Source organism: Streptopelia decaocto (assembly GCF_964273445.1).
Source record: "Streptopelia decaocto genome assembly, chromosome: 2".
Lineage (NCBI taxonomy): Eukaryota > Metazoa > Chordata > Aves > Columbiformes > Columbidae > Streptopelia > Streptopelia decaocto.
The window spans coordinates 152,092,133-152,105,450 of NC_138655.1; the positions used below are offsets into that span (position 1 = coordinate 152,092,133).

At 41.1% G+C, this 13,318-nt stretch overlaps 1 protein-coding gene across 1 annotated transcript in view; it reads left to right on the plus strand.

Annotated features, from left to right (window-relative positions):
- Nucleotides 1–13,318, plus strand: part of ADARB2 (adenosine deaminase RNA specific B2 (inactive)) — a gene marked incomplete at its 3' end in the record, with an annotated part of 313,548 nt that overhangs the window by 198,853 nt on the left and 101,377 nt on the right. The window contains exons 2-3 of the mRNA XM_082045835.1: nt 2,163–2,249; nt 10,840–11,747. Coding sequence (XP_081901961.1) covers nt 2,163–2,249; nt 10,840–11,747 — 995 coding nt within the window. The remainder of the gene's footprint in view (nt 1–2,162; nt 2,250–10,839; nt 11,748–13,318) is intronic.

Consider the following 13,318-nt stretch of genomic DNA (forward strand, 5'->3'; position numbering starts at 1 on the left):
CAAATGTAGCCTTTGGATTCAGTCCCAAAAGCCTACGCTTTTTTTCGCATCAACCAAAGAAATTAGTTGACAAAGTCAGGAGTGAATAACAGCCTTTATCCTGATCAGAACCCAATGATAGTGTCATACAGAGATAACACATTTCTCAGTGAACAACACCTTAGCAAAATGTGTCAAAGTATTCGCTTGAGAAAAAATCTTTTGGTTAAAGCATTCAGAAGTAGCTTCATTCTCCTGGTTTGTGACATAACTACAATCCCTTAATGAAATCGCAATTGAAGAAGGTTAATTTATACTCTAATTACGTGTTGGTCTGGGCTGAAAGGTTTCTGGACAGAAAAAGGTTTTCTTCAGGCAGTCTTTTATTCTGCTTATTATATTTACTTAACAAAAAGCCATCAGCTTTTACCACAATTTCTCATAATAGAATTGAGCTGTAGTTTTACCTAGCTAAGGGCAAACATCTGCAGTCATTTTTGATAGATTCTGATAATGGTCTTTAACAAGAGCCAGGATTATTTGCAAATGTAGGAAGAACCAATCTGAAAAGCCGACAAATGTGCTGCTGAAGATGTATAGTTGCTCTTCGGCTGAAATGCCTGTCAGACCAGTGGTAGATTAGCAGCCAGGTAGTTTCGGGAAATTCAGAGAAAGAAAGTCACCATGGAAATAATTTTTCCTGTGCCACCTGAAAGAAGACATTCTTGGTTTGGTTTTAATGCCTCTACCACAGGATGAAAGCCCAGCATTGTCCACAAAGTGCAGGATTCAGAGCATTTCACCTAACTGAGGCTTTCTAAACAGAGTAGTACTTTAGGAAAGCAACAAAGTCCTTCAAAGCTATGAATCTGAATCACCTTTGTAAGATGTATTTCTGTTTCTTCTGCTACCTAAAGTAGACACTCTGGTAATCCTGCTCCCCAGCAAAGTACTTATAGTTTGTCAGGAGGAGTTGAGCCTAAACAAACTAAATGGCAAACTGAATAAAGTAGTTAACAAACTAAATAAAGCAATATATCCCCATTTCTGGTGTTTGTGTTATCAGCAGCTTTTCTCTATAAATAAATCCTGAGACAAATATAGAAATCAGTATCAGTTCCCATTTTGCTGAAACTGCCCTGGTATCTAATGCAGAAGTTGATCATATCACTGGAAGTAAATGTCTGTGTCATTTACTGTCTGCAGGACAAACAGAAACAACAAGTAGAAGAAAGTGCACTCAAAATAAAGGAAGCTGAGGGGAGACCTTCTCACTCTCTACAACTGCCTGAAAGGAGGTTGCAGCATGGAGGGGGTTGGTCTCTTCTCCCAAGTAGCAACTGATAGGACAAGATGAAATGGCCTCAAGTTGCACCAGGGAAGGTTCAGATTGGATATTAGGAAAAAATTCTTCACAGAAAGGGTTGTCAGGCATTGGAATAGGCTGCCCAGGGAAGTGGTGGAGTCACCATCCCTGGAGATGCTTGAAAGACATGTAGATGAGGTTCTTAGAGATATGGTTTAGAGATGGACTTGGCAGTGTTAGATTAATGGTTGGACTCAAATATATTAAAGGTCTTTTCCAACCAAAACAATTCTACGATTCTGTTATATTAATGTGAATAAGAAGGTTTTCATGTAGGATACATATTGTTTAGATAATAGATTCCTGTGCATACAATAAAGGTTTTGCAAAAACAATTTCTAGGATTAGAATACATTGCAGTCTCTTGTACCATCAACACTTGAGCTTTCTCTGAGACTTCTAGTTCAGCCTCTGTCAGGGAGAGGAAACAAGAGGAGGTGAGATGATGGTCTCATCTGTTAGAGCAGTTCTCATGTCCCTTCTCCCACAGCTGACAGCCTCCCCCATTCCCAGCTGGACCAGCTCAAGTCTCCCACATTCCCAGCTCTGCAGTGCTCAGGCACCATTGCTGGGAAGCACAGCCAAGGATCACTACATGAGGCAGAAACCAGGAGGGATGTGTTTCTGGTATTTGTACATGCCAGGTAAAATAAATGCATTGCAGTACTGTGAATTTTGGTCGGGCTATACAGTCAAGAAAAAACAAAAGGAAATTAATTTGCCAAGATGTTTTCACTGGACAAAAAGTGTAGAGTAGTTCAGAATGCACTGACAAAATACTGATTACGTATATTTCTTTTTTTCTGTTTTCTTCTAGAAAAAGTAAGCATACTGTCAACCTTCATAGCACCCTTCAAGTACCTGAGTCCTGGTACAACCACCATGGAGGATGAAGACAATTTAAGTAAGCAGCCTCTTTTCTTTACAGGCAGATGAATAATAACGTTTAAAGATAAAAGCTCTGCAGTGTAGGGACAATTGTGAAAAGGAGGTGGATTTTCAAATATTGGCTGGCCATAAGGCCAGTCCTAATGTAAAATGCAAAATTCCCTGATGCTGAGTGCAGACACATTTTCCAGTCTCCAGTGAAGGAGGGGTTAATCTCAGCTCACCTTCCCACTTTCCCCTGCACAGACCCTAGTGAGGGGGGCTGTAAATAGTGTACCACAAAAGAAAGGAAAAACCTCTTACAAAAAGGAAAGGTTTGTGGGACTGTGGAGCAGTTATTCCTTTCCTGTTTATTTTACCTATTTTGCTCACTTGCTTTTCTCTCACTCCCTAAAAGACAGGATATTTTGGTGAAGTGTCTACCACTCAGTTTATATTTCCTTGGTTACAAAAGGACTTTTGCAAAAGTAAGACTGCAGGAACAAGCCTTCTACTTGAAAAACTGTTTTCTCTATTACTTTTGTGATATGACCTGGAGGGGGGGGGAAGAAAAAAGAAAAAAAGGTCAATTGAGAAAAGATTATTAACTAGGCTTAAATGAACTAGATGCAACCCAAAAACTAGCTATTGGATTACTGGATTCTCTTGGGCCCTTGCACCTGAGCAAAGTCACTGATACTCCCTCTATTGTGACTGCAGAGCCAGAGGAAAGTAGTGCTGGGTTTGAAGGAGTTGTAAAATCTTCAAAACACCAAGAAATCTGGGAGTGTGCAATTAGAACTGAATAATCCTCAGGAAGCTCTCCCATTTTTCACCTAGAAGCAATTATTATGTGTTATTCAGCCCTGCTTACTGTAATGCATCTTGAATCATTAAAAAAAAGGGAGGGAAGCATTCCAAACCAAATGAGCAACCCCGTGAGTTTTAGTATCACCTACCAGATGGGTTTCTTTTCCAGCCAGACATGCACGGTCTTGTTGCCCTATTAGAGTCAGTGGGTAGGAGGGATATTGTTGTTTGGGGGTTTTTTTGCTGTTGTTACTAATCTGCCTTGGTTTGATCATGGTGCGGCACCAGGGGAATAGCTGTTGAAGGAGCACATCCCTCTATTTTCTGCTGCTGGGTATCACATGAATATCACATCATTGTGATGCACAGAGACCGGCAGGTTTTTACATATGTTAGCAAAGCCAAAAAAAAAATAATCCTGAAAATCATTCAAAATTGGTCCCAGGGAGGCTACATTTTCAGGAAGAGATGTGAGAAGTACACACAGGAAACATATTATGCACATGATGAGCTTGTGCAGGCACCTCCTGGGTAATGTTTCCCAAATGTGCTACTTAGTTATTTTTAGGTAATGTAGGAAGTTTGTACAAGCCAAACACTGTAACACCATTTTCTTATTGCTGCTGTAATGCCAAGGCTGCTTCATGTCTGTGCTGGCTTTAAAATAGCTCACATGGACTGGGTAAGCTGTGTTTTCTGAAAGAGAAATAGCAAATTTCACTGTTTTCGAGGACATCCTGCCTAGCTCTCTCTTGGGTCAAACATACACTCCAGTAATAAAGATAGCAATTTTTTTCTTGGCATAGACAACATGTTTTTAGGTGTTACTATTAGATAAAAAAAAAAAAAAAAAAAAAAAAAATCAGCTATATTTCAGTGTTTGCTTCTAGTATAGTGGTATAAATCCCACTAATTTCTATGGCACACCTCTACCTCTGTAGTAATTTGTCATTTTAAAGAACTTCAGTGATTTGCTTTGAACAAGCAGAAGAACTTTCTCTGTGTTAACCATTTAACAGCAGCCTAGGAGAATGCTAGCAAGGCAGAGAAGTGGCTTGCTTATTCTTCTAGTTTTATGATCACTGAGTATCCTGTGAGAGTGCACCTCCTCAGACTGTCCTGTATCGACAGACAGAGTCCCACTAGCTAAAACCAATTCAAATCCCGTTTCACATTCCTTTAGGCCTCTTTTACCAAGGGGCTGTGGTTTAACCCCAGCCAGCAACTAAACACCACACAGCTGCTTGCTCACTACCCCCACCCAGCAGGATGGGGGAAGAGAATTGCATCAGCAAAAGTGAGAAAACTTGTGGTTTGAGATAAAAACAGTTTGATAATTGAAATAGTATAATAATACTAATAATATTAATACCAATAATCACAAATTGCAAAGAAAATGAAAAAATAACAGAGAGATAAACAAAACCCAAGAAAGATGAGCGACGCAAATGAAAGCAGTTGCTCACCACTGGTAGCAGAGGATGGTTGAGATCCATGCCAGGTTAACCACATGTGCATTTTCAACTGGTCATTAGCATATAGACACTATTATTGTGATTTATGATCCATGAACTAACACTAGAAAAATGTATCGAAGGCACTAGTCACCTTTGGAATCACAATTTGGATAAATTAACCATCAGTCTCTGATGAACACCTTATTTTGAACATGTGAGAAGAGGCCCACCTTATTCATTCCCAGAAGTCAAAGTTAGCTGAGAATGTAAGAAATGTCAGACAGTATTAGAAATTGTAAGCTTGGTTCTGTACACTGTCTTCAATATATGCTGTTAGTGATGCATTGAGAAGAAGGAAATTTAAATGGTGATCTTCCCCTTGGTGTATCTTTCTAGCATCCAGCAAGAAATTTACTCAGCTAGATTTTGTACCTGAGTCATCATATTTCTTAGATGTTGACAGACCTGTCTAGTCCTCTTCAGAGCCCACTGATACTTCTGATCTCAACAACAGCCAGGAACAGGTTGTTCAGTGATTTAGTGTATTGTCAAAAAGTATACCTTTTATTGCTTCAAGCCTGCAGTCTCTAGCACTTGGATTGCATGAAACAATGAATAATCATTCCCTGTTCACTGCCTGCCTGCCTTTCATGATGCTACAGACCTCTCCGAGTCCCTGGTCTTTGATTGTTCCATCCACATTATGCCATGGCCTCAAGGTAGGCTATCACCAGACACACATACTTGAAAATCTGGAGTGTAACTCAAGCAGGACCTGTGATTCCTGGGGATCTCACTGTGCAATGCTGCCATACGCACAACCTCAGTGAGGCACCCTTCTGCAGGTGTATACCTCTCCCCAGTGCCTGCAGAGGCAGCTGGTGGTTATGGTCCCCAACAAATGGATTTCAGCCACTGCAGCAGTCTTGTAGGATGAATCCCAGCCCCTCAGTCAGTGTATTTAAACATGTTCAGTTATGAGCGGTTTGGTCAAATTCCTCCTTAGGCAGCATAAGGCACCAGAGCTTTTGATGGCACAGTGTGAGATACAGCAGGGACCCTGCCTCTCAGAGGTCAGTGAATGTCCCCTTCCAGCAGTCTGAGCCCCAGGCAGCTCCACACGGAACCAAATTCCCTGGTTTTGTTTTCAAAACTGTGTCTGTTGCCATTGTTTGGATTTCTCCCATGCTCCCATTTCTCCCATGCAAAGCTAAGCCATAGTCTGGTTCTGATTCAGGAAATCTTGTACTTAGATCTGTTTCTGCTATGGGCTGCCCATGTTTTTTGTTGCGTGCCCTTATTTGCTAACTTGGACAGAGAGCATCGGAGTCAGTATCATCTAAGTCAGGTCATTAGGTCATCTGAATAATTTCCCTAATTGGCAAGAACTGTACTAGATATGCCTTTATTTCATAATTATTTCAGATAATAAGGTGGGCAAAGTTGAGTATCTTCCTTCTGGGTCAGCTGAAGGCAATGGCAATCACCTTTCACAAATTTTCCATCTTCATTTTAAGCAAAGTCCTGTACTTTTTTTCACAGATAATGTTTCCCTTCACTCTGATGTGTTACACATCAGTAAAGTCTAATTACATTGTTTTAAACAGCCAGAACCCTGTGAGCTGGCAGGGAGGGTTCAGCAGCAATGGAGAGATCATGGCAAGTTTCCTTTCAGTAGGCTACTTTTGTGAAGGTTTACAAATACATACCTGTGTTTTTTCATTTAAGAGAGGAAGGAGTGATTTCTGTTGCTAGCCACAAGTTTATTATTCTAAAGTCAAGAGTACAAACCTAAAAATCCCAGCAGAAGAGTTCCTAATCCTCCTTTGAGGATGCAATAAGGTTATGAAAATGCCATCTTGCTCGCAAGAGGAGACTGCCCTACATTGCATTTGCTGTAGTTGCTGACCTTGGACAAAGGTACCATGGCTCTGGCTCCTGGGTTCTTACCTATTGCTTCTGATTTCAAATGTTTCACTTTCAAGTATGCCAGGAATTATGGAGGTCAATCCTTCTAACCTCTGCAGTTGATGTGGTGTAGATAGACAGCAAAAAATGTGCTCTACATAAGCAGGTCAAACAGGGGCTAGATATCGAAATGCAGAAAAATAAAAATTAAGTCCTGCCTGTATTGTTGAAAATGCATTGTTAACAATCTAGTGTTTACTAAACATTTCTAAAAACAGAAACTTTCTGTGTCAGAGATATCAGTTAAATCAGAAGTTTGCTCTACTACAGAGATTGCGAATTCTTTCTTTCAGTATCATAGCTTTTCAATAATATACTGCCCCTCGTAATTCAATATTAAGGATGCCAGCCAAAATGAAGATGCCACCTACCATCTCTCCATTCCTGTCCTCCCTGGAAGGTGGCTTGGCAGCAGAATAACCTTCAACAGGAACAATATTATCTCTTCAAATGTAGCATGGAGTATCGGATGGCTAGTTCTGCAGAGCCCTTATGACCCAGAGGCATAGGCAGTGTCATTATTAGTGATGCATTATAGTTCTGTAAAGCTCTTGATGAGGCAGACTCTCTAGGTTAACTCTACTGTGCATAATGACCAAAAGGAGAAAAACATGAAAGAGCAGACAGAAGATTGAGGAATAGTGCATAAATAAATATATTTCTTTAACTGCTTTCCTCTCTCCCATTCAAATACTGGAGCAAATACAAGATTGCAAGGTCTCCTCTTGCTTGTGAAACTGCAAAAATCAATGCATGAAGTTACCTGAGGAGATAGTGCAGAGGTGGGGTTTCTTAAGAAATCTTACACAATAAATTAGAAACTGTTGCCAAAAAATGTAATATTTTTCTTCCTCCTTTTTTTAAACTCCCGCCCCTTACAATTTTATTATTCTCCAACCTTTCATCATAGGAGAACTGTATTTTTTTTTTTTTTTCCAAATGCAGAGAATGTGTTGTGGAAACTCAAGACTAAAGACATTACGAGAGATAACAGGACTGAAAATGATCCACAGTTTTGCATTTTCCCTGTGTGCATCCTCTGACTTACCCCCTTTCTTTTAGTGCTCTTCATTTCTAAAATTGCTTATGATTGTTCTATTACAGCTGCTTACGGTATTTATCTTATGTAGTTTGGTGTCATTTGCCTGCTTTGTCTGATTTTCACAATAGAAGTACATGTGCCACCATTAGAAAGGTAATCTTATGTCTGCTACACAGAGGTCTCATAAAAGACACATTTGAAAGACCTCCTGTTTCAAAGATACCTGAAAGTATAAAGCAATTTCACGTTGCCCAGCGGCTGCCAGGTATCACACAAGTCCATCAGGCTCACAGGCTTTCTGAGGCACTCAGTGAATTCAGGCTGCCTCTGATTTACATGCCATGATGACTTGTGGCCTGCTGCAGCTCCCACTGAGGTCTCTGAAGAACTGAGATATTTCCTGGTGTGTCAGGATCAGGTTCTCTAGAAATCTGTTTGAGTGTAAGGAAACTTCCATGGATTTCCTTCACTGTCCCTAGGGCGAAACATACCATAAATGCAGACACGTCACCACCACGCACACCTGATGTTGTGCATGTATCCTTTGTGCCTGATCTCTGGAAGTTTTACATTTGCATCACTGCAATTTTTTAACTACATCAGTGCAAACTACTTCTTGGCCAAAACCCAGACTAGAAAATTTCACAGACATAAAGTAAGGCAAACAAGTAATGTTTATTTTATGTTGTCATGTTTTTAATTAGCCACTGTATTAGTGAGGGTGATTAAGTTAAGATGCTAAGGTCACACATTCATGTTCACAAGTCTGTAGTTCTCTGACTATGAAAGAAAAAACAGCTGGAATAAGACAATATGAATTATAAATACAAATAACTCCTTGAGTTTTCTTATTCAGTGGTGCATAATCAATACAAATTCTTTTCAAACCTGAACATAGTGTGAAGCAAGAGCTATCTTTCTTTTCATGCTTCCTGGCTACAATATCATTATGTACCATAATTGGGTCTGTAAAAACCTATTAGGTAAGGTGAGAAAGGAGGTCTGAAAATCAGAAGTGAACCTGCTTCCTGCTAAAAAGTATGTCTGAGTCAAAATATTTCACCTTTATTTAAAAAAAATCATGCAACCAAAGAGACGTATTCAGAGGGGGATGGAACCATGAGAAATGATCATGGTGGAAAATGGCTGGGCAAAGCCACTGACAGTGGAAATAGAGCAAAGGTAAAGTTGGCATCTCCTTACCCCTCAGATCAGAGCTTCCATAAATAGAATTGTGAGCTCAGTGAGAAAAGACCACATTATCCTTGTGTTTTAGTTAACCTGACCTTTTAAATGCCTTATTTCCAGAGAGGCTAGTTTAAAGATGCCACATTTTATGCAACTGAATGCCATACGATGAAGCTTTTCTTTTTCTATCATGTATTCCTTCTTCTTTCCTTCCTCACCTGTCTTAATTCTCTCCCCTTAGCTTTAGAAAATAAAAATTAACTAGTCACTAAAACCTTAATTTGTTAGTTCACGTTCTGTGTTGGCAAAGCAGTGCAGCACACAGCTCTGCAAGTAACTTTGGTGAGGGACAGACACAGGCTGGAAGTTCAACAGGTGCCAAAGGGTTTTCAGGACAGGGAGCCAGAAGACTCAGTCCTGCGAATGGGCCCTCACACATGAAATTGAGATATAATTTTTACTCACGTCCAGGCTGTGAGCTGCTTTCTGTGAAACAACTTGCGTGAGTGCAGACTTATTGCTCTGATGGGGAAACAGTATTTTGATATTTAATACAAGTGCAACTTGTCGGGATATAAAGGAGGTTTTAAATCATGATAGTTGGTTCCACATAGTTCTCTGCAGGTTCCTGTGTATCTGTCAGCCCAGCCTAATCCTGGGCTGCAGCAAAGATACACGGCTCCACCAGAAGCTCTGGATGCATAGCCAGCTGCTCACCCCTCACCCGCTTGCAGCCAGGTTGTACCATGGGGTAGAGAGGAATCCGGATATGGCCATGGCCCCACAGAAAGTGGGAGGACCATTCTCTGGGCTCTAAGGACCACAGGGACCTTCTCTATGCTTGGGACTCACATCTCCTGCACAGGTGGCATGCTGGTGTCTGACAGTATCAAACCATGGGAAAAGTTCCACACTCGGCGCTGGCTGGGATGCAGCCGGCAGCCAGGCAGAGCTCAAGCTTGGAAAGGGATCAGGTGCATCACTCCAGGGGCAGGTTGTTTCACAGCTTGGTTACCCTCATGTTTACTTCCTCAACCTGTCTCTGCTGCAAGCAACGCACAGGACTGAAGGATGTATCAGAGGTGCAATACATCTAAACAAACCCATCAGAAATGGCAGAAATTTTACAGAATGTTTATTTAGACAGCAGCACATTTTCTGTCCTGTGCAGGACATCAGTGAGATGAATCTCTATTCTCAGGCATGCATCTGCTGTAGCGAAGAGCTCTGCCTCCCAGCAGAGGCGTTGCACAACCATGGTCCAGAGCAGCGTGTGATTCATTGACTCAGCCACAACAGAGTGCTCCTTCCATAGCTCCCCACTGCCATTTCATTCCCTTCCTGGCACTCCTGGCAGTCACTCTCTCCCATTGTTTTGCTTCGACACAGATCATTCTTTACATTAGTAATTACTCCTGTAATGATGCTCTGGCTTTTCCTAGTCTCATTTAGATTTATCTAGAATTTTTGCAATGTTAGTTGTTGCTGATGCAGGAGCTAAGAGTGTCTGCAATTGAATTTGACAGAAAGACTCTCACTTATTAAACTGGAATCTGAGTCCAGACCAAATTGTTTCAAATGCTAGAAAATTCTGTCAGATCATTTCTTAGGCTGAATTTGTGATATTGGTGACACAACAGCCTATGGTGCAAGCAGAGCCAATTGCAAATAAATTATTCAACGCATTTGCCCATTTTTCTGTTTGTGAATCATTTGTGAATCATTTCTGATTTCTAATAATGTGTTCAAAAGCATTCACCCACATGGATTATAGAACAAATCTCAGCCTAAGGGAACTTTGAAAACTACTCACTTTTTACTAGTAATTATCCAGTGTGAATGCAGTAGTTCATTTAAGTCACATGGCATCAGTTATGCTTCATCTTTGAATGATGTAATCTTTTTTTAAAATAGGAGGCTATTGACTGATATGAGTAGAACTTTAGGGATGAGTAAACATTCAGGACATGCAGAAAATCTGTGCTATAAATAATAAACCAACCATTATACAGATATTTGAGGAAAACCCCAAGAAGGGCTGAGCAAGGATATCTATAATTAACTTTTTTTTTTCTCTTTTGGCTATTCTGCCAGCCTGAGGCATAATGTCAGCTACCATGATGACAACTGTAATGCAAGTTTTTTTCTTTCTTTTCTGACAGGTACCAGCAGTGCAGAAGTAAAGGAAAATCGAAACATTGGCAACCTGGAGGATCATCCAATATCCTCTAATGAGAGGGCAAGAGGGGGAACACCTAGCAGTAAAAGAAAAAGACCCTTAGAGGAAGGCAATAATGGCCATTTCTGCAAACTCCAGCTCATCTGGAAAAAAGTCTCGTGGTCAGTGACGCCAAAGAATGCTCTGGTTCAGCTACATGAACTTAAACCAGGTTTACAATATAAAATGGTTTCCCAGACGGGTCCGGTGCATGCTCCAGTCTTTGCTGTTGCTGTGGAAGTAAATGGACTTACGTTTGAAGGCACAGGGCCCACAAAAAAGAAAGCCAAAATGCGTGCTGCGGAGCTAGCTCTGAAGTCGTTTGTTCAGTTCCCCAACGCCTGCCAAGCTCACTTTGCCATGGGGAACTGCATCAACCCATCCACGGACTTTACTTCTGATCAGGCAGACTTTCCAGATACTCTGTTCAAGGAGTTCGAACCATCTACACACAACGAGGACTTTTCAGTCTATAACCCCGTTAATAACGAATTACTTTCCACTGCTTATCGACACGGGCGCTTACTCTGTCATACACTGGACTTAATGGGCCACGGTAAGCAAAACAAGCACAAGATGGCATCCAAAGCGGAGAGCGAGAAGAACCCAGTGGTGCTGCTAAATGAGCTGCGGTCGGGCCTGCGGTACGTCTGCCTGTCGGAGACTGTGGAGAAGCAGCACAGCAAGAGTTTTGTGATGGCGGTGAGAGTGGATGGGAGAACATTTGAAGGCTCAGGACGCAGCAAGAAGCTGGCCAAGGGTCAAGCAGCACAGGCGGCCCTGCAGGCACTCTTTAACATTCGGCTGCCCAGCCACATTCCCAGCAGAAGTAAATGTCACCATTTGCCACAGGTGAGAGCTCCTGGGTAGCCACCACCATGTTGGAGGAACTCCTCCATGAATAGAATCAGTGTTGCTGTAACTGTTGTTGTTCAGCCAGGTGGTTCCTGTGATGCTACAGCAAGCGCCATAGCACTTTTCTCATAACAAGAGCCAGATGCCACAGGCAAAGCTTGAAAATCATATCCTGAAATCAACTGATACAATTTTCAGAGGAGACATAGATGAGAAGGCAAAATGTAGGGGGAAGTACCAACATCTCAATTTGCTAGAGAGAATGATAACATTGACACAGGCAGAAAAAATCAGGTCATTATGTGGTTCTGCATCTTTTTTGACAGAAAGCAGCCCATAAAGAACACCCCATATCCTCCTTTTAGAGTTGTTATTTTTTAACGAGGACAGTGCCATTCAGAGGAGAAAGCAATGACAACGAATGTGCTTGTGTCAGAGCAAACTCTCCAGACAATTCTGCCACTAGAAAAGTTAAGGATATTTGTTTATTATAGAGTTACTTTTTGGGTTGGTTTTTTTTTTTGTTTGTTTTAAAATATTCCTCCAACAGCACGAGGGATAGTGAAAGCTCTGGAATTTTCCTGTAATACATATAGAGGTTACTCCTGTATTAATGCAGAAAATATAGATCTGAGGGTGCATACTTAGCACATCAAAATATCATATTTGGTCAAATGCCAAAGGCTATCCTAGCGTTACTCAGAGTTGTGTCATTTTTCTAAGTTCAAAGAAAGGCAGGATTAGTAGCAATTGTCATTAACATTAGTAAAGACATTCAGGAGATGTTCAAGGAGTTTGATAAGAGCTGAATCTTTTAGGTGACATGATTTCATGCAGGAGACAGGAATTATATTTGGTGACCCAGAAGTTTCTTTCCTATGTTTCCAAAAAGGAAACATGAGAAATGTAACAAAGTCTAAAATACATCATAATCCTCCACTTCTTACTTTTAATTCTGTTTTGTTTACTCCATGAGCCAGAGGGATAATAACATACTTTAATAATAGCAGCAATCTTCACTTGGCAATCATTTTGGAAGCCTTGGCCAGCATCACAGTTCCATCCTCCCAGTACTCCTCTGAAGTACAGACAGTTTAAAATGAGAAATCTATGCTGTTTGCAGCCTGACTTAATTCTGGTTAAAAGCAGTTTGTTTTAATGAACATGCCTATCCAGGAAGACCTTATTGCAGCCTTTCAGTACTTAAAAGGCACCTATAAGAAAGATGGGGAAAAACATTTTAGCAGGGCATGTTGTGACAGCACAAGGGATGATGGTTTTAAACTAAAAGAGGGGAGACTCAGGCTAGACATAAGGAAGAAATTTTTTACAATGAGGGTGGTAAAAAACTGACACAGGTTGCCCAGAGAGGCCGTCAATGCCCCATCCCTAGAGACATTCCAGGCCAGGCTGGATAGGGCTCTGAGCAACCTGATCTCATTGAAGATGTCCCTGCTTATTACAGGGGGTGTTGGACTGGATGACTTGTACAGGTCCCTTCCAACTCAAACTATTCTATGATTCTGTGATCCTTCCCCTTGGAAACCTAGCACTTGGATATAAGGAGG